We start from the raw sequence: 20,012 nt of genomic DNA on the forward strand, positions 1-20,012 counted from the left end.
GAGGAGAAGGGGCGGGCACGGCGCACCAAGCTCCAGACTGCAGACCTCGGAGTCGACGCGCGGCCGCGACGATGGCGACCGCGATGGCTGCGAGCGCTGCGGAGCGGGCAGTGCTGGTGAGGCGCGGGCGGCGGGCGGCGGGCGGTGGGTGGCCGGGACGGACGGGCTTGACGCCGAGCTGTCCGCAGGAGGAGGAGTTCCGCTGGTTGCTGAACGCTGAGGTGCACGTCGTGCTAAGACAACTGCAGGACATCCTCAAGGTAAGCGCCGGTCACGCCCGGCCTGCCATCCCTTCCACCGGTCCCGCGGCGGCGGCTGCTGAACGTGATTGCGTTCAGATACACACGCTGTCAGAAGAGTTACAGTCCGGACTCAGGCAAGGTGGCGTGTGTGTGCAGCGAGGTCTTAGACCCCAGGGTTAACACGGGGTCTTGAGTGAGGACTAACTTTGAAACAGTGACATTTCATCTCTGAGCAGGGTGGTGGTGAACGCTTGTAATCCTATCACTCGGGAGGGTAAGGCTAGAGGATCACGAGTTAGAAGCTAGCCCTGGGCTACATAATGAAACACTGTCTCAAAACAAAAACTGATAATCCAAGCTCTGAAGGATCCCCCACCCTGCATTGTGGTCCCAGCCAAGTTATCCACACCTCTGAGCCCGTTCCCTCACCCTAACCAGACTCACAGAGCTATTATGAAGATGAGTAAACCATCTCACCTAGCACGGTGACCTAGGAAAGCATGTTACCATGACTACTGCATGATTCCATACCTCTGCTCTCCACACCGCATCACAGCACTCCAGTTAGCTAAGTAATGTGCCTCTCTGTTCTGTGTTCCTACCTGGCTGCTCCTGGTGGATACTCAGGGCTGTGGAATGAACAGGTCTGAGCTCACAGAGTCTTAGAGGCTTGGTAGGACAAAGGTTGAGGAGCCAGGTCCCACGGGCCCACCTTGTCCTTTCCCTGGCTAATCTGGCAAGGTATATCTAGGGCTTGGGAACGGAGCACTGGCCAGACTGAGGTGTTGGGACTGCCCTGTCTTCCACAGGAGGCCTCTCTCCGCTTCACTCTCCCAGGCCCCAGCACAGAGGGAGCTACCAAGCAGGAGAACTTCATCCTGGGCAGCTGTGGGTGAGCCGGGTCTGGCTGGAGGTTTGGGGATGGGAGTTTTGGAGTGCCCAGGGGAGGAAATTGTCGCAGCAGCCCCGTCTGACTGCTGTGTGTTACAGCACAGACCAGGTGAAGGGTGTGCTGACTCTGCAGGGGGATGCCCTCAGCCAGGCGGTGAGTCCCCCCAGCCCTGTTCATTCCCTAACAGTCCTGCTTGTGACCAGGATGGTGATGGCCTCTTAGCTCTGCCACCAGCTAGCTGTGTGACTCTGGGCAGGACCCTTCTGCTCTCTGGACCTGTCTCCTTCTACATCTATAACTTGACAGGCAACCCTCACGCTACCTCATGAGATAGGCGTATAGAGTCAATGCGGGACCGGAAGTGGGCGGCTTCACACTTAGCTCAGCCTAGCATCTGGATGCTGTGAAGTGTGAGCATTGGCAGCCTAGCTATGGACTGTGCACTAGACAAGGCCTCAAGGCATGGATTGATTTACAGCACCCTCCTCCCCTTTAGACCGTCCCCTTTCTCAGCTTTTTCCCTCTCACTGCTCTGTGGTTCACCTGGACCTGAGTTCCTGTTTCTTGGCATTCCTGTTCACTTAACCCCAAAGTGCCTGGGGCCTCAGCCACCCATCTACTGCATTCCTGGCTGGGGGGGCGGGGGTCAAGAGGACATGGGTACTGCTTATCACACCCTGGCCCATAGGATGTGAACTTGAAGATGCCTCGGAACAACCAGCTGTTACACTTTGCCTTCCGGGAGGATAAGCAGTGGAAACTACAGCAGGTGAGGTCCGCCACCCGCTGGCGCAGGCCCCAGCTAAAGCCTCCCTGGGGCCTTCTGTGGGGAAGTCTGGTTTAGGGACTTAGTGACCGCAGCAAACAGTGGAGGCTGTTTCCCAGCAGAACTGGGGTGGTGGTGCCTTGGGGCCTCAGAGCCTGCCCTACCTTTGTGACTTTGACCATGTGAGGACAGCTGAAGGTTCCTTTGAATGCTACTTAACTCAAGAGGAGCCTCTCATGTACCTGGGATCATACAAAGGCCTCCTGCCTACCCATAGGCCACACATGATCATTTATACGCACACCCTGGTCTAAAGTTGATCCATACCCAGGGCCTTTGCCTCTGTGTGCTGCTCTGTCTGGAGCCCTACTCTTTTTTTTTTTTTTTTTTTTTTTTTAAAGACAGGGTTTCTCTGTATATTCCTAGCTGTCCTGGAACTTTCTCTGTAGACCAGGCTAGCCTTGAACTCAGAGATCCACCTGCCTTTGCCTCTTGAATGCTGGGATTAAAGGAGTGTGCCACCACACCCAATCCTGTGGCTGTCTTAGTTCACAGGGAGTTCACTGGTCTCTCCTGTCCTCACTTGTGTCCTCCCTTGAGCAGATTTATTACTTTGAGGATGTACTGGGGTTGTCTTTGAGCAGTGAACTACACAGGGCCAAGAGCCAGTGTGCCTTGGCAGCCAGCATTGTCCAGAGCCTGACCAGCTTCAAAGACTGCAGCTCTGGAGGGTATTGTGACCATCGGTGGCACTACCTTCTCCCAAGAGGTTAGCCCATCAAGTGGGATCCTGTGTTGCAGGATCAGGCTGAGAACCCAGAAATGTGGTTCCTCTGAAACTAACAGACTTTGGTTATGTGGGCGGTGGGGGATGTTTCCAGATCCAGGATGCCAGAAACCACGTGAGCCAAGCTGTTTACCTTCTGGCAAACCGGGATGAGAGCTACCAGTTCAAAACAGGAGCCGAGGTCCTCAAGGTGACTCTTCCTGTCCTGCCCCCTTACCCCGAACAGCACCAGCCCCACGTCCCCAGGCTTCGACGAAGCTGCTTCTTTACCAGTCAATGCTCACTGGCCTGACCACAGTCATTGGCTTATAACCTGAACTGCAGTATCAGACTCCAGTCCCCGGGGCCTTGATGAGAGATGTCCAACCTTAAGTTCTTTGCTACTCTAAGCCCCCATTTGCTCACCTGTAGTGACACTTAGCTGTAATAGTTCAGGTGAAGTGTCCCCAGATCTACCTGTTAGTAGTCCTATTGCAGTGGTCGTGGCAGTAAAAACATGTCACAGGACAGGGCCACATGGTATGTGGGGACAGCTGACTCAGATGCCCAGGACTCTAGCTTTTCCTCTAAGACCCTCCAGGAATAGGCCCTCAGAATGGCAAGCACCCCTGCCGGAGTTGCAGGTTAGGCCTGGGAACCATGGTCACCTGGCAGGAGCGGAAGCTCCAGGTGTTGATCACTGATGCTAGGGGGTGGGACACAGGGACCCCACCTGCTACTGCCCAAGTAGCAGTGGTGACCTACCTCTTCCCAGCTCATGGATGCTGTGATGTTGCAACTGACCAGAGCCAGAAACCGGCTCACTACCCCAGCCACCCTCACCCTGCCCGAGATTGCTGCCAGCGGCCTCACGGTTAGTACTTCAGACATCACTGACCCCAAGAGAAACGTCCCTGCTGAGAAGCCCAGCCATTGGGAGATCTGTGCCTACACAGTTTTCTGGGTTGAGTTCTTGGCCTCCACCCTGCATCCCGCCCCCAATATGTTAACCCAGTTTTCAGCCAGTGGCTTCCAACATAGCAGCACAAGGAGATTATGGGGACACATGGGGAGCCTCTGGTGCCCCAGCCTATGGAGAAGCACCTGGGAATAGGGCTGGGGTTCCCTCCCCCAGACAGGTAATTCCATACCCTGTAGTAATGCAGCCTAAACTGGGAGAGAATCTCATCCCTCCTCCCCTCCCCCAGCGGATGTTTGCACCTACCCTACCCTCTGACCTGCTGGTCAACGTCTACATCAACCTCAACAAACTATGCCTCACCGTGTACCAGCTGCACGCCCTGCAGCCCACCTCCACCAAGGTAAACTTCTCCCCACCTCCCAATGCCCCAACACCAGCCCTGCTGGGGACTCCCCATCAAGACCTCACAGACTCTGGTGCTTCTGCCTAGAATTTCCGCCCCTCTGGAGGTGCCGTGCTCCACAGCCCTGGGGCCATGTTGTAAGTATACAGTGAGAGGTCCTGGAGCCTTTCCCTCCTCCCCTCTGCATCTTGGGGACTGGATCCACTTCTCATCTCTCCCCAGTGAGTGGGGCTCACAGCGCCTAGAGGTGAGCCATGTACACAAGGTAGAATGCGTGGTCCCCTGGCTCAACGATGCCCTGGTGTACTTCACTGTCTCCCTGCAGCTCTGCCAGCAGCTCAAGGATAAGGTATGTCCAGGGCAAGTGGGCAGGGGAGGCCATTCAGGGGCCATGTCACACTTCCTAAGTGTCCCCAGGTTGTAAAGTCCTTTGTACTGAACACCAGTCAGTTGGCAACAGTTCCCAGATGTGATCCCCTTCTGTAACCTTGACATCTCACCTGGGCTCTAGGGGGGTTATAGCACCTCACTGACCACACCTATAGCACCTCCTGGGTCACACCCCTGAAGCCAGTGGGCACCTCCCACTCCTGTTGTTGACCACACCCCCACCCTCTGCAGATCTCTGTGTTTTCCAGCTACTGGAGCTCCCGGCCCTTCTGAGCAAGCACCTGCCAGAATCCCTCCCCCCCAGCGTTGCCCTGCCTTATAGTCCTCCCCAACACATACCCCTGTAGTGCCTGTCACTGCAGGCACCCCCAAGTTATTGCTCTCCCTCCTCACCACCCTGTGACACATTTGCACTGCTGGAATCGAATAGTAGAGGCACCTGGAGAAGGGGGTGCAAGCTTGGTTGTTAGGATGGGGGAGGGCAGGCAAGTAGGTGGGCTGAGGTGTGGCCATGCTCCTAACCCTGCCTTCCTGAGTTCTCTGGGAACCTTTGGACTAAGGGTGGGACCAGGCCCAGGGCTCTCCTGTCTCCCACTCTATCAGCCGCCCCCCCCCCCCCCCCCCCCCCCGTTAGTAAGGGCAGGAGTTGGCGCAGATCTGGGATTGCGGGAAGGAAGAGGGTCCCAGGCAGGGGGTAGCCCAGTGAATAAGCTGCAGTGCTGGGGTGGTTTCTTCTGTGACCTCAACCCACCTCTAAGAAATAAAGGTCAGATTTGAACTGGAGCCTTGTTTTCTGTCTGTCTCCCTGCTTAGTAGGGACCCTGGTCATCAATGACCTCCCATGTTCCTATCACCTGGCTTCCCCCACCTAACACCATGTCAAGGCCTGTGAAGTAGACTCTGGCCTGGAGTTGACAATCCTGCCTCAGCCTCTTGAGTGCTGGCATCACAGCCTGTGCCCAGCCAGAACACATCCATGAGAAAGGGACTTCTGGCTGCAGAGTGGCCCTGTGGGATAGTGGCAAGAGTCAATCTGGGAGTTCAGGCCCTTAGTCCAAGAGGGAACGATATGTGCATCATAACCAGCACACAATCCATGGCGGGGGTTAGAACACAGTCCAGACTCAGGCTTTGGCAAACATTGGCTTTGTTACTGTCATCCAGCAGGACCCATGCCAAAGTCTAGCATTAAGGTTCCAGAGCCAAGTTATCCACACCCTTGGGCTTTTCCTGCAAGAGAGACAGAGAAGCCCTGTGGGTAACACTCCAAAGCTCTGCAGGAACCCTCTGCAGAAGACCCTGCCCCTGCCTGTCCCACTTAGGAGGCTGCTATGGGAGCTCTCCTTCCTGAGGGGCACCCACCCCTTCCCGGGTTCATCAACCCAGGCTCACCTTCCCGGGGCTCACCTTCCGGGGCCTGGGGGAGGGGCTGCAGCAGCAACAGCAGCAGCAGTGAATGACAACCAGTAACAGCAACACCACCACAGTGCCTAGGGACCAGACCGACAGGCATCCAGATGTGGACCTGCCCCGACACCAGGGTAGAGCCTGGGGTCAGGAGCCACACTCACCCACAAATATGAGAAAGACCACAAAGGCAGCGACGTCCCACTCAGACTGGAACAGCTGGCGGCTCTTCAGCCTCCCCAGTACTTCCTCTGCAGTGGCCTCCAGCTCCTGCCCCAGCTCCTCAGCAGACCGTCCCATCTCAGCTACCTGGCCCAGCCCCCCAAAGGACCACCTCAGTCCACGCCTCTCTCAGGTCATCCACAACCTTGACCACACCCTAAGATGACCCCACCCCTCCTGCCTTCTGCCCTGTAAGCGCTCCAGCCTCTTCCTCCTCTTCTATTCCCTCTGCTCCAGACCCAGGAACCCCTCCCTCCCCTGTCATACCTCTCTCCACCATCTCCTCCCTCCGCTGGCCCTTTCAGCCCCCCCCCCACTGACCCTTCCCTAGGCAGCCCACCCACCAGCCCCTTACCTTCTCTCTCCCTAGCAAGGCTACTTCCAGTGCCCCACCTGCCTCTAGCGGTGCCCTCTCCCCCAAGCAAGGTAAGTCCCAGGATCCTGGGAACTCACACTGCTTCCTGCTTCCGCATCCACACCACCTGAAACCTTAGCAACCAGCCCCACCCTCCCCTCAGGGCCAGCTGAGGCTGTAGAACTGGCAAAGGCCAGGGCCCAGCTGACTTAAAAGAAAGCATTTAATGGGAACACACAGTTCCTGAAGTTAGAGTCCATAGGGCCTAGGGCCCTTGACCTTGGGACCTCTGACCTTCTCCAGTGAAAGCAGAGCTCACTTTCCCCTGTGTTCTTGGCACCTGAATACTCAACCGAGACACATGTGGCTGTTTGGCTTTTTGTTTTGCTTTTCAAGACAGCGTTTCTCTGTGTAGCAATGGTTGTCCTGGAACTCACTCTGTAGACCATGCCTCGAATTTACAGAGATCTACTTGCCTCTGCCTCCCAAGTGCTGAGACTAAAGGCGTGCGCCACCACAGTGTGACTACGCCACCACTGCCCAACAGAGACACTTTTTTTTTTAAAGATTTATTTATTTTATGTACATGAGTGCTTTGTCTGCATGTGCACCTGCACACCAGAAGAGGGTGTCAGACCCCATTATAGGTGGCTGTAAGCCACCATGTGGTTGCTGGGAATTGAACTCAGGACCTCTGGAAGAACAGCCAGTGCTCTTAACTGCTGAGGCATCTCTCCAGCCCTGACAACAATTTTTTAGTCATGTGGCTCTTAATTTGTTTGCAGAGGGGGAGTGTCCAATGTTAGGCCCCTCACCTTACACAGGATATACCTGACCTGGCTTATTCACAGAATAATACTAAAGATAAGACCTCATGCTGGGCAGTGGTGGCGCACGACTTTAATTCCAGCACTCAGGAGGCAGAGGCAGGCAGATCTCTATGAGTTCAAGGCTAGCCTGGTCTACAGAGTCAGTTTCAGGACAGCCAAGGCTGTTTACACAGAAAAATCCCTGTCTTGAAAACACACACACACACATACACACAAAGCTTGGGCTGTAGGCAAGCCTGTGGGGTATTTTCTTAATTAGTGGTTAGTGGGGGAGGGCCTAGCGTATTGTGGGTGGTGCCACCCCCGGGTGAATGGTCCTGGGTTCTATACGAAAGCACGCTGAAGGTGGGTGGTGATGGCACACACCTGTAATCCCAGCACTCGGGAGGCAGAGGCAGGTGGATTTCTGTGAGTTCGAGGCCAGCCTGGGCTACAAAGTGAGTTCCAGGAAAGGTGCAAAGCTACACAGAGAAACCTTGTCTCGGGGGAAAAAAAAAGCAGGCTGAACAAGCCATGAGCAGCACCTCTCCATAGCCACTGCATCAGCTCCTTCCCTGCTTGAGTTCTGACTTCCTTTGATGGTAAACTGTGATGTGGAAGCTTAAGCCGAAAAAAGCTCCTCCCCAGCTTGCTTTCGTCACAGTTGTAGTAACCTTTATCCTCTGAGCCATCTCACCAGCCTGGAAATCTTGGGTTAAATCCAACACAGTCAACCTTGTAGCCTCTGTATGTGCAAACCTTGCTGGTTGGTAACCCCCAGTAATCCAACAGTCTTATACGGGCACTCCTATGCTAAAGCTCTGCCCCATCCAGTTCCATTCTCTCATCCAGTGAGGAGGTTACACAACCTCCAGTCCCTGTGGTTTGTAAAGGCGTCCTCACTCTGTCCAGGGAATGTATCCAGCCACTCTGTACCTGCTGCTGGGAGCTGTGGCTTCTTTGTCTTAGGATCTGGGCCTCTGCCATGTGGCTAGCATGTAGACCAGCCCAACCAAAGCTCATATTACAGAAAGCCCTCCATGTCTAGACTTTTGGCAAGAGTTGGGGGGAAAGCTAAGTGCGGTGGTACACACCTGTAATCCTAGCTTCTTGAGACAAGAAGATCAAAGTTCAAGATCACCCTGGTTACCTATGAAAATGGGAGCAGCCTGGGCATGACATTCTGTCTCAAAAGCAAAGTGTATGTGGCTCACTCGAGAGGGCAGAGTGGCCAGGGTTTTTATTTATTTGTTGGTTTTCTGAGGCAAGGCTTCTCTGTGTAGCTCTTGCTGTCCTGGAACTTGCTCTGTAGACCAGGCTGCCCTCAAACTCAGAGATCTGCCTGCTTCTGCCTCCTGAGTGCTGGGATTAAGGCATGAACCAGCACCACCTGGCTATTTATTTATGTTTAGCATGTGTGCATACATGTTTATATATGTATGCACATGTGTGTGGAAGACAGAGGTTGATGTCAGAGTCTTCTGCACCCATTTCCCACCTTGTGTTTTGAGAAAGGATTTCTCACTGAACCTGGAACTCCTTGGTTAGACTGGCTGGCTAGAGAGCCCCAGGGATCTGCCTGTCTCTGTCTTCCCAGAGCTGGGACTGCTGGCACACATCATCACGCCAGACTTTTCAGAGGGATGTTGGCGATCTCAACTCAAATCCCCATGCTTGTATGATGGATACTTTGCAGATCAAGGCACCTCCTCCAGTCTTCCTTCCCTACCCCTTTTTAAAGATTTGCTTTTATTTTCCTGTGTGTGTGTGTGGGGGGGTGCCATCCCATGACAGAAGAGGGTGCTGGATCCCCTGAAGCTATAGTTACATTTGGTTGTGAGTGGTCTGCCATGGGTATTGGGAACCGAAATTGGTCCTCTGCAAAAGCAACAAGTGCTCTTTTTAAAATATGTGTGTGTATATATGTATATATACATATTATTCTACATGTTGGATTTTTGCATATATACATGTCTGTGCACCATATGCATGAAATGCCCTAGGAGGCCAAAGAGGTTGTCAGATCCCCTGGGACTGGAGTTATAGATGGTGTGAGCCACCATGTGGGTGCTGGGGATCAAACTTGGGTCTCCCTGGTCTAACTGATGAGCCATCTCTGCAGTCCCACCCTATACTTTTTCTTTCTTTCTTTCTTTTTTACTGCCTACTGCTCTGGCTCAGCTGCTTCCCCCATGTGTGACCTTGAACTTCAGGCTTTACTCTCTTATCTAAAATCTGAGATGAAAACCGTGACTTCATAGGCTGCAGATTATCCCAGGGTTCCCCAGTAGGTAGTTGCCCTGAGACAGGTTTACCCGTGGGGTGCCAGCTTCTAGGCAGCGGGTGGGTCTCACCCACAGTTCCTGGACACAAAGCTAAAGCATGGACTTGGAAGTGGAAACCAACTTTCATCAACCTGGAGTCTTGATGAGGGAGCTGCCTGGGGCCTGGGCTCCCACCTCTAGCTGGGGTCTTGTGTGATGAGGTCAGGGCCACTGCCTGGTATTAGGGTTTAAGGGCTTAGGGTGAAGCAACAGGGTCCCTGGCCTTAGCCCCTCCTGCCTGAGGGGGAGGGGGTAGGTCACAGGAAGGAGGAGGAAGGAAGGAGGCCTAGGTTCTGTGGCTAACTGCCAGCCCTCCCCTCCCCCTCAGTGCACCCCAGGGCTGCCAGCTGCTCTCAGCTCCCACAAGGGACTCATTCACCAGGTACCACACGAGCCAGCTTCTCTCTCTGTGTCCTCGTCCTCTGTGGCTGCCCGCTGGTGCCTGCACATTGCAGCAGTCTGCCTGCCCCCCAATGCCTGCTCGTGTGTGAGTGTGTGTGTGTGTGTGTGTGTGTGTGTGTGTGTGTGTGTGTCCTTCAAGATCTGCCCCTATCATCATGTCTTCTAACTCAGCTCTCTGTCCCCCTGGGGACAGTGAAGGATCTATTCCTAAGCCCCTTCCCCAAGTCCCCTGTATTTCCCCCTAACTGTGGCTCTTTAAGGACTCCAGTCCAGCCACAAACGCTAGGGTCTGAGTGGGAAGATCATTGCCAAGAGAAGGGAAGGGTAGATTTCTGAGACAAGAGTGTCTCAGGGTACAGACTCAGTCTCCCCAGTCCCCCAGCCTGGGGTCATGAGAACTCAGTCTGACCAGGGGTCTAGAGCATAACCAGGAACAACACACCCAGTTATGGTTTGGAAGCCAGAACTCCAGCCAGGTATGGTGGTAAACACCTATAAGCCCAGCACTTGGGAACAGAGACAGGGAGATTGCCATGAACTCAAGACTGTCCTGACCTGAGCTCCATAGTGAGTTCCAAATTGGCCTAAACAACTGTAAAACTGAGGGGTGGCGGTAGGATGGACCAGGGTGTAGCTCAACTGGAAGAGTGCTTGTCTAGTGTGCATGAAGGCCAGGGTTCAATCCCCAGCATAATTTAAAATATGGGCATGGTGGTACATTTCTGTAACCCCTTGCACTTTGGAGGTGGAGGCAGGAAGATTAGGAGTTCAAGGTCATCTTTAGCTCAGAGTAGATGGAGGTCAGCCTGGACTATATAAGACCTTTTCTCAAAAGTACAGGCAGGTTGTGGTGGCACATGCCTATAATCCCAGCACTCGGGAGGCAGAGGCAGGTGGATCTCTGTGAGTTCAAGTCCAGCCTGGTCTACAGAGTTCCAGGACAGGCTCCAAAGCTACACAGAGAAACCCTGTCTTGAAAAAACCAAAAAAAGAAAAAAGAAAAGAAAAAAGAAAAGTCTACTCAGAATAGCTCCTCTGAGTCCCAGCCCTAGCAACACAACATTTCTCTCCAAAACTTCCCCAGCAACAGACATCACTGTATCCTTGGCCCCATGGAGGAGAGGCGATCGCCCTCTCCCTGCTCTTCAAGGCCCTCCAGCCCCGTGACCCCACCCTGTGAGATGCTTGGACCTGTGGGCATTGAGGCTGTGTTAGACCAGCTGAGGATCAAGGCCATGAAGACTGGGTTCGAGTTCAACATCATGGTAGTTGGTGAGTTAGGGGAAGAGCTAGAGAGGAGAAGATGAAGACTCCATGGGCTCCTTACCTGCTCTGGACTCAGTCTTCCACACTGACCCACCAGCTCACACAAGAGTTGCAATTAAATCTGTGAGAGGTGTTGAGTCATTAGATGCAAAACACCCATAAGTGGATTACCCAGCCAAGGGTGTGGGTCCTTCCAGACACAGTGACCATGAATGACCTCACTGTACAGACGATGCTTATGTAGTAGATGGCTCAGAACCCCCAAAGTGGAGGACGGAACCAATTCCCAAGAGTTGTCTCCCTGCGTGCACACGCACGTGTGCGTACACACACACACACACACACACACACACACACACACACGCACACACATGCACACGCACACACATGCACACACATACACATACACACCCTATGAGATATATATCCTAGCATATATACCTTGGCCACTGTGTTCTGTATCTCCAGGGCAGAGTGGGCTGGGCAAGTCCACCATGGTGAACACGCTGTTCAAGTCCAAAGTGTGGCAGTCAAGTCTACCCAACCTGGAGGTACCCATGCCACAAACATTGGAGCTGCATTCTATGACTCACGGTGAGTGGCCCTCCCTGTCCCCACAGGCCCCTCCAGGGCCGCAGTCTTCCATCTCTCTTCCTCTACAGTGATCGAGGAAAAGGGCCTAAAGCTGAAGCTGACAGTGACAGATACACCTGGCTTTGGAGACCAGATCAACAATGACAAGTGGTGGGTCCTGTGGTGTGCAGCCCCTGTCCCCACAAGGTCTGTGAAAGCCACCCTGGAGGGGTCTGTGGTCTGTGTCACCTGGGAGCCTCCTTTTCCTATACCCACCTCACCCTCCAAAGTTGAAGAGAGCTGAGCATGTTCGGGTCTCAGCCAGCTGTCTGGTACACAGTTGGTGCTCAATTAAACCACCAGAAATCTATACTTCTGTAATCCCTGCACTCTGGCAGTTGAATCAGAAGAATCATGAGCTCAAAGACAGCCTGAGCAATATATCAAGACTCTTATCTCAAAACAGAAAGTGAGCCAGGCGGTGGTAGCGCACATCTGTAATCCCAGCACTCAGGAGGCAGAGGCAGGTGGATCTCTGTGAGTTCGAGGCCAGCCTGGTCTACAGAGCTAGTCCAGGATAGGCTCCAAAGCTACAGAGAAACCCTGTCTCGAAAAACCCAAAAAAAAAAAAAAAAAAAAAAAAAAAAAAGTGAGACCAGGGCTGAGCAATTGGTTAGTGTTATAGTTCAGCATTAGAATGCTTGCACACCACGTGCAGGGCCCTGGGGTCAATCTCCAAGAGCAGAAGCAGTAAGGCAGTCTGTTGGAGTGTTGTGCTGACAGGAACCCAGAGTAGGAAGGTCCCAGCAAAGGACTGGAGAGATGGTCCCTTCAGTGAAGTTCTTGCCTTGAAAGCTGAGCTTATCCCCAGAACCCACGTCGGGGGTTGGGGGGGGGGGGGAGAACAAGCATGGCAATGCATTCCTGAGATCCTATTGCTGGGGAGGCAGAGACAGGGAGCCCCAGGTCATTGAGAGACCTTCTCTCAACATACAAGGTGAAGTTGGGCAGCACCTGCCCTTTGCTTGTTTGTTGTTTTTGAAACAGGGTCTCACTCTGTGGCCCTGGCTATTCTGGAACTCACTCTGTAGACCAAGCTGGCCTCCAACTCATAGAGATCGGCCTGCATCTGCCTCCCAAGTGCTGGGTGTGTGCTACCACTGCCCAGCTGACCATGGCAACTCTTTTTTTTTCTTTTTAAGAATTTATTTATTTAGTTTTTAGGGTGTTGTTGTTGTTTTAAAGATTTATTTATTTATTATGTATACAGCATGTATGACTGCAGGCCAGAAGAAGGCACCAGATCTCATTACAGATGGTTGTGAGCCACCATGTGGTTGCTGGGAATTGAACTCAGATCTCTGGAAGAACAGTCAGTGCTCTTAACCTCTGAGCCATCTCTCCAGCTCCTAGTTTTTAGTTTTTCGAGACAAGGTTTCTCTGGGTAGCTTTGTGCCTTTCCTGGAATTCACTCTGTAGCCCAGGCTGGCCTCAAACTCACAGAGATCCACCTGCCTCTGCCTCCTGAGTGTTGAGATTAAAGGCGTGTGCCACCACCGCCCAGCCAACAATTTATTGTTTATTTGTATTTATGTACATTGGTACTTTGCCTGCATGCATGTCTGTGTGAGGGTGTTAGATTCCCCTGGAACAGGAGTTATGGACAGTTATTAGCCACCATGTGGGTGCTGGGAATTGAACCCAGGTCCTCTGGAGGAGCAGCCAGTGCTCTTAACTGCTGAGCCATCTCTCCAGACCCCATGGCAACTCTTATAAAGAAAAACATTTAATTGGGGTGGCTTACATTTTCAGAGGTTTAGTCCATTCTCATGCGACATGGTGGCATGCGGGCAGACATGGTGCTGGAGAAGTAGTTGAGAGTACTACATTTCACCTCTAGGCCACAGGAAGTGGTCTAGGACACTGGGCATGGCTTGAGCTTATATGAACCCCCAAGGCCACCCCAACAGTGACATACTTCCTACAGTGAGGCCATACCTACTACAACAAATCCACACCCCCTAACAGTGCCATTTCCTATGAGCCTATGGGGGCCAGTTACATTCAAATTACCACAGTCATACAAGTGAAACCCACATAAAATAAGATAATTCCGGGTTGGGGATTTAGCTCAGTGGTAGAGCGCTTGCCTAGCAAGTGCAAGGCCCTGGGTTCGATCCTCAGCTCAAAATAATAATAATAATAATAATAATAATAATAATAATAATAATAATAATTCCAAGTCAGGCATAGCTATATGATAGAGAGCAACTAAGAAAGACAGTCAAGAGTGACCTCTGACCTCCACACAGGTACACACACATGAACACACACACACACACACACACACACACACACACACACACACACGACTCTTACAGCTGCCAGGTAAGGAGAACCAGTGGTGTCTTGGACCATGCTAATGACCAATTGTCATTTAATGACCACACTTCCCTCACCAAGCAAATTTTATATGCATATAATATATGTGATGTAGATATTAGGATATATATGTGGTAGTGCTAGAGAATGAACTTAAGATGTGGTACATGTTAGCAAACACTGAATGATATCCCCAGCTCCAGATTTTACTTTTTCTCTTGAGACTTGATTTTCCTAAATTATCTAGGCTGGCTTCGAACTTATAACCCTGCTGCCTCAGTTTCTTGAGTAGCTGGGATGACAAGCCTGTGGCACCAGGCCCAACCAGTAAGTGCTATTACTGTACTCGCTTTATGAACAGGGAAGTTTAGACCTCAAGTGAAGAGAGGCAGAGGTGTGTCCCTGAGAATGTAGATAGACCACCCAGAGACCAGAAAGTTATGAGTCCTGTTGGGATGGCACTGAGGGGACATCTCTGCCCCAGCTGGGACCCAATCCTGAGCTACATCAACCAACAGTACGAGCAGTATCTTCAGGAGGAGCTCCTCATCACCCGCCAGCGCCACATCCCTGACACCCGTGTGCACTGCTGTGTGTACTTTGTGCCACCCACAGGCCACTGGTGAGGTGACCCACGGCTGCGGGAGGGCCACTTGACGGTTGGGAGCTTCGGGTTGACTTTTGTACCTCACTCATCCATCCACCTCCTGCCATTATTACTGTCCTGTCCCGGGCAGTCTACGGCCTCTGGACATTGAGTTCCTGCGGCGGCTGTGCCGGACTGTGAATGTGGTGCCTGTGATCGCCCGGGCTGACAGCCTGACCATTGAAGAGCGAGATGCCTTCAGGACCAGGGTGATCTGGGTGCCCAAGGTGGAGCTGGGTCAGTGGTCAGTATGCAGAGCAGAATGAATGGTGTGCTGAGATCACTTATGCTTGATTCCCCAGATCCAGCAAAACCTGAAAACTCACTGCATCGATGTGTACCCACAGAAGTGTTTCGATGAGGATGTCAATGACCGGCTCCTTAACAGTAAGATCCGGGTAAGGTGCTGGAGAAGGTGCAGAAGGCCTGTGACACTAAGGCCGTTTGCTTAATCTGAAAATCAATCTTTCTGCAATTTCAGGAAATGGATGTATATATTTAATGATTCCTCATCTGCTCACAAATTCAAAATGAGCAAGAAATGGCTCTCATCAGAGAACCCACAGAGTGGGAAGAAATGCTTGTCAGCCACGGCTTTACCTGGAGCTTACATTCTAATAGATAAAGAACCCTTACTACGCAACAATAAGAGATAACCACATTTTAAAATGGACAAGGGAAAGTAGACACAGTGGAATACAGCTCTCACGTGTGCTCGTGCGCACACGCACAAACACAGACTATAGTATAAATAAATAAGAATATAAATGTAATTATAGTTACTAAAAGTTTAACTCTTAGTTACTGTAATCCTAGCACGCAGGGGGCTAAGGCAGGAGGTTTGTGAATGTAAGGCCAGCCTGGATTACATTAGCCTGGGCTATGTAGTGTCTCAAGAAAACCAAACCATGGACTGGGGGGCTGACAAATTTGAATTTCTCCTTTCAGCCACAGTGAGAAAACAAGTATAGTACTTGGCAAACTGCTGTGTCCAGGTGGTGACTGCTGTGTGTGTCCAGGTGGTGACTGCTGTGTGGGTGTCCAGGTGGTGAATATTTTAGGTTCTTTGGGCCAGACAGTCTCTGGTGAAACTACTGAACCCTGCAGTGTGGCCTGAGAACAACTCCAGAGGAGAGAAAACAGTTGGACTTTTGTGCCCCCAAAATTGCATGTTTGTAGAGAGTGTGGAGGCTCTGACTTGGTCCCCATCACCACAGAAGAGAAACATCCCCGGTCCTTGGGTTGTAGCTCAGAGGCAAAGCACATGCCCAGTATACACGAGGCCCCAATTTTCATCTCCAACATTCCAAACAATAATAATAAAATCAAATATTTTTAAGTTGGTGGAGAACATGGCAGTGCACACCTGTAACCCAGCACTGGAGAGGTGGAGGCAAGAGGATCAGAAGTTCAAGCTCATTCTTGGCTATGTAGTGTTCAAGGACAATCTGAGATACATGAGATCCTGTCTCAGAAAACAAATTTTTAAAAGTCAAAGAATAGGGCCTGGTGAGAAGACCAAATGGTTAGTGGTGCTTGCTTCAAGCTGAGTGACTTAAATTCAATCCCTGAGACTCACATGGTGGAAAAGGGAACCACTTCCCATAAGTGGTCCTCTGACCTCCACACAAGTTCTCTCCTCTCTCTCTCTCTCTCTCTCTCTCTCTCTCTCTCTCTCTCTCTCTCTCACACACACACACACACACACACACACACACACACACACAGGGCCTAGAGAAATGTCTCAAAGGTTAGGAAACTGGATTCTTTTCCAGAAGACCCAAGTTCTGTTCCCAGCACTCAAGTCCAGCAACTTAAAATCACCTGTAACTCAGCTCAGGGGATCCAATACCCATCACATGCACTCACATATACATACCTATACAAACACACACATATGCAGAATTCAAAATAATATATTGAATATTTTTAAAAATTTTTATCATTTGTTTATGTGTGTGTGTGTGTGTGTGTGTGTGTGTGTGTGTATGCATGTGCCCAAAAAGGTGAGAAAAGTCAACTCCCTGCATCTAGAACTCCAGACAGTTGTGAACTGCCTGATGTGGGTGCTGGGAATTGAACCTGAGTCCTCAGCAAGAACACATGCTCTTAACAACTGAGCCATTTCTCCACCCCTGCTTTTAAATCTTTAAAAATAAATGCATACATGTAATGGTCGCACAAACCTTTAATCCCAGCCCTTGGGAGGTAGAGGTAGGAGAGTCGGTGTGAGTTCAAGTTCAGCCTAGTCTACAGAGCAAGTCAAAGAACAACTAAGGCTACCCAGGAAGACCCTGTCTAAAAAGATAAATACAAGTAAATAAATTTTTAATTCAAATAATAAATTTAAAAATAAGGGCTGGAGAGATGGCTCAGAGGTTAAGAGCACTGACTGCTTGCTCTTCCAGAGGTCCTGAGTTCAATTCCCAGCAACCATATGATGGCTCACAACCATCTGTAATGAGATCTGGCGCCCTCTTCTGGCCTGCAGGTGTATACGCAGACAGAACACTGTATACATAATAAATAAATTTTAAATAAATAAATTTAAAAACAATTGTTTAGGTTTATGATGGAGCTGGTGAGATGGCTCCGTGGGTAAAGTGTTGCCACCAAGCTTAATGACCTGAGTTCGTCCTCAGGACCCGCACGGCAGAAGGAGATAACCCACTCTCCCAAACTGTCCTTTGATGATGTGTCATGTACCCACACACATATACACATAATGTATGCATGTACACACACACACACACACACACACACACACACACACACACAAAGGAAAACTAAATGTAATTAAAAATTTAAGTAAACGCCTACTTATCATGAGAGTTTTGTTGTTGTTTGGTTGGTTGGTTTTTGAGCCATGGTCTATATACACAGCCCTGGGTGTCCTGGAACTCACTGTAGACCAGGTCGGCCTCAAACTCTAGAGATCCCCTCCCCTGCCTCTGCCTTCCAAGGGCTGGGATTAAAGGTGTGTGACACCACGCCCATCCTTATGAGATATTCTTTTTTTTTTTTTTTTTTTGGAGTTGAGGATTGAACCCGGGACTTTGCACTTGCTAGGAAAGTGCTCTACCACTGAGCTAAATCCCCAACCCCAGAGTTTGTTTCTTTTTTTTTTTTTTTAGATTTATTTATTTATTATGTACACAGAAGAGGGCGCCAGACCTCATTACAGATGGTTGTGAGCCACCATGTGGGTGCTGGGAATTGAACTCAGGACCTCTGGAAGAGCAGTCAGTGCTCTTAACCTCTGAGCCATCTCTCCAGTCCTGAGATATTCTTAAAAGTTTAAAGAAAACACGAGGTGGTCAGTTCAATTTGGCCATTACAAGGGGTCAGCCCCTGCTATATACAGTTCCTGTTTAGTCCCTGATTGTAACTGTCTCATTCCTAAGTAAGATATTTGATATTGCCAACATTATATTCTCTCTCTCTCTCTCTCTCTCTCTCTCTCTCTCTCTCTCTCTGTGTGTGTGTGTGTGTGTGTGTGTGTGTGTGTGTATGTGTGTGTGTGTGAATTCACACTGGGGAATCAAACTCAGGGTCTTGTTTATGCTAAACTCTGAGCCATACCCTTTCCCCCAAGACTATATAATTAATGTGGGAGTTAATAACAACACCATTTCCTTGGGTTACGCTGCTAACACTTAACTATGCAGGGCACATCACCATTGGATGAATAGCCCTTCACCAGTGGCTGAATAGCCCTGCATCAGCATCATTTGTGCCCCATTTTGTAGAGGTGAGGGTAGCATGAATGCCATGGTATTTGGGGACTTCCTAGCTTCATGTGCCTGCCTCTGCCTCAGTTTCTTCTCCCCTCTCTTTTAGGAGCAGATCCCTTTTGCTGTGGTCGGGGCTGACCGAGAGCACCTGGTGAATGGGAGATGTGTCCTGGGCCGGAAGACTAAATGGGGCATCATTGAAGGTAAGTTTGAGGATGTGGTAGCATGCAGTGGGTATGGGGGTGGAAACAGGGCATTCCCCTACATCCATAGCATCTTCCCTTGCCTGGCAGCTGCCTACACCTAGAAGGCAACCTTGAGCTTGCCAAAATTTAATGTAGCCCCTCCATGTGCATGGAAGTAGGATTTCCTCCTACCTCAGCTCCCTGATTTATTATTATCATTATTAAAAACATATGGAACCAAACATGGCGGCACACTTGCAACCCTAGCACAGGAAGGTCCTGGAGACAGGAGAATCAGAAGTCTAAGGGTATCCTTGGCTACATAGCAAGTTTGAGGCCAACCTGGTCCATCTGGGACCCTGCCTCAAAAAGAAAAAAAAAAAGAAATATGAATTTTGTCTTTGGTGAATACTGTATTCAACAGTTCAGCAACTATTTGTGTGAGCCAGGCCCCAGAGATATATAAATAAATGAATGAATGAATGAATGAATGAATGAATGAATGAACCGGGAGGAAGAGGAGGTGGGACAGGGCAATGGCAGGTCTCAGAAGGCACTGTAACATGTAGCGGCTGTGTACGCTGTACTGAGGTGCAGAACCGTGCTAGGCCCCGTGTCTTGCAGTGGAGAACATGGCACACTGCGAGTTTCTTCTCCTGAGAGACCTGCTCATCCGGTGAGGTGTGGGGTACCTGGCGTTCGGGTGGCTGAAAAGGGGGGTCTGGGACCACTCTGGCCTAGGCTGACTTGCCTCCTATCATTCAGCTCCCATCTCCAGGACCTGAAAGACATCACCCACAATGTCCACTATGAGAACTACCGGGTCCTCAGACTCAATGAAAGCCACCTGCTGCCCCGAGGGCCGGGCTGGGTGAACCTGGCCCCAGCCTCCCCAGGACAGCTGATGTCCGCTGGGTCAGGGAAGGCCCGAAAGCGAGCTACTAAGGATTGCAGGGAAGATGAGTGCTGAGTGGCCATGGCCCCAGGCCTGCTAGGCTTCTCCACTCCTCAGCAGCCAGCCCCCAACACATACCCAAGTACTAGAGCATCTATGAGAAGCCGATGTTGCTTTGTACAAAAAGCTGTGCTTTGACAACTAAAGGCTTTGTAAATGAGTCCTCTGAGCCAGTCTGATAGAAAAATATGATTCTTGGGGCTGTGGATGTGGCTCAGTTGGTAGAATGATTGACGTGCCCAGAGCCCTGGGTTTGATCTCCAACACCACGTAAAGCCAGCAGAGTGTACATCTTCAATCCTAGCACGCTGGAGGAAGAATCAGGATAAGAAATTCAAGGTTCAGTGGCTCATTGGTCTAAGGGTATGATT

At 50.9% G+C, this 20,012-nt stretch overlaps 3 protein-coding genes across 8 annotated transcripts; 2 read left to right on the forward strand and 1 right to left on the reverse strand.

Annotated features, from left to right (window-relative positions):
* Position 1: 1 nt before the first annotated feature.
* Rogdi (rogdi atypical leucine zipper) lies at positions 2 to 5,164 on the forward strand. The gene is made up of 11 exons (XM_036198149.1): positions 2 to 116; positions 189 to 260; positions 1,052 to 1,134; positions 1,233 to 1,287; positions 1,823 to 1,903; positions 2,782 to 2,877; positions 3,442 to 3,540; positions 3,875 to 3,988; positions 4,079 to 4,128; positions 4,214 to 4,340; positions 4,613 to 5,164. Exons 1-11 carry the CDS (start codon positions 72 to 74, stop codon positions 4,652 to 4,654), a joined length of 864 nt encoding a protein of 287 aa, XP_036054042.1. The 5' UTR covers positions 2 to 71; the 3' UTR covers positions 4,655 to 5,164.
* A 347-nt stretch (positions 5,165 to 5,511) lies between these two features.
* Smim22 (small integral membrane protein 22) lies at positions 5,512 to 10,994 on the reverse strand. Of its 5 annotated transcripts, none has more exons than XM_036198259.1 (4): positions 6,464 to 6,488; positions 5,953 to 6,097; positions 5,789 to 5,871; positions 5,512 to 5,611 (listed from the first exon to the last, which is right to left on the reverse strand). In XM_036198259.1, exons 2-4 carry the CDS (start codon positions 6,086 to 6,088, stop codon positions 5,570 to 5,572), a joined length of 261 nt encoding a protein of 86 aa, XP_036054152.1. In that variant the 5' UTR covers positions 6,089 to 6,097; positions 6,464 to 6,488; the 3' UTR covers positions 5,512 to 5,569. The 5 variants fall into 5 exon arrangements, with proteins under 5 accessions (XP_036054152.1, XP_036054150.1, XP_036054151.1 ...); XM_036198257.1 differs by having other exon boundaries at positions 5,774 to 5,871; XM_036198258.1 differs by having other exon boundaries at positions 6,366 to 6,467.
* On the forward strand, positions 9,767 to 19,801 carry Septin12 (septin 12). Of its 2 annotated transcripts, XM_036198254.1 has the most exons (10): positions 9,810 to 9,880; positions 10,985 to 11,172; positions 11,635 to 11,760; positions 11,829 to 11,910; positions 14,606 to 14,743; positions 14,859 to 14,976; positions 15,070 to 15,165; positions 18,608 to 18,704; positions 19,311 to 19,362; positions 19,452 to 19,801. In XM_036198254.1, exons 2-10 carry the CDS (start codon positions 11,013 to 11,015, stop codon positions 19,654 to 19,656), a joined length of 1,074 nt encoding a protein of 357 aa, XP_036054147.1. In that variant the 5' UTR covers positions 9,810 to 9,880; positions 10,985 to 11,012; the 3' UTR covers positions 19,657 to 19,801. The 2 variants fall into 2 exon arrangements, with proteins under 2 accessions (XP_036054148.1, XP_036054147.1); XM_036198255.1 differs by lacking the exon at positions 19,311 to 19,362 and having other exon boundaries at positions 9,767 to 9,880; positions 19,452 to 19,795.
* Positions 19,802 to 20,012: the final 211 nt, after the last annotated feature.

This window comes from Onychomys torridus, chromosome 8 (assembly GCF_903995425.1).
Source record: "Onychomys torridus chromosome 8, mOncTor1.1, whole genome shotgun sequence".
Taxonomy (NCBI): domain Eukaryota; kingdom Metazoa; phylum Chordata; class Mammalia; order Rodentia; family Cricetidae; genus Onychomys; species Onychomys torridus.

Excerpts from the sequence above, each read along its gene's own strand:
- Septin12 (XM_036198254.1), top strand. The coding sequence starts at position 11,013 with ATGGAGGAGAGGCGATCGCCCTCTCCCTGCTCTTCAAGGCCCTCCAGC. Across the intron at positions 18,705-19,310 it reads TAAATGGGGCATCATTGAAG|TGGAGAACATGGCACACTGC; the intron begins GTAAGTTTGAGG and ends CGTGTCTTGCAG. Across the intron at positions 19,363-19,451 it reads CTGAGAGACCTGCTCATCCG|CTCCCATCTCCAGGACCTGA; the intron begins GTGAGGTGTGGG and ends CCTATCATTCAG.
- Smim22 (XM_036198257.1), bottom strand. The coding sequence starts at position 6,088 with ATGGGACGGTCTGCTGAGGAGCTGGGGCAGGAGCTGGAGGCCACTGCA. Across the intron at positions 5,872-5,952 it reads GGTCTTTCTCATATTTGTGG|GCACTGTGGTGGTGTTGCTG; the intron begins GTGAGTGTGGCT and ends TCTGGTCCCTAG. Across the intron at positions 5,612-5,773 it reads GGAAGGTGAGCCCCGGGAAG|GAAAAGCCCAAGGGTGTGGA; the intron begins GTGAGCCTGGGT and ends TCTCTCTTGCAG.
- Rogdi (XM_036198149.1), top strand. The coding sequence starts at position 72 with ATGGCGACCGCGATGGCTGCGAGCGCTGCGGAGCGGGCAGTGCTG. Across the intron at positions 261-1,051 it reads AACTGCAGGACATCCTCAAG|GAGGCCTCTCTCCGCTTCAC; the intron begins GTAAGCGCCGGT and ends TGTCTTCCACAG. Across the intron at positions 1,288-1,822 it reads GGGATGCCCTCAGCCAGGCG|GATGTGAACTTGAAGATGCC; the intron begins GTGAGTCCCCCC and ends CCTGGCCCATAG.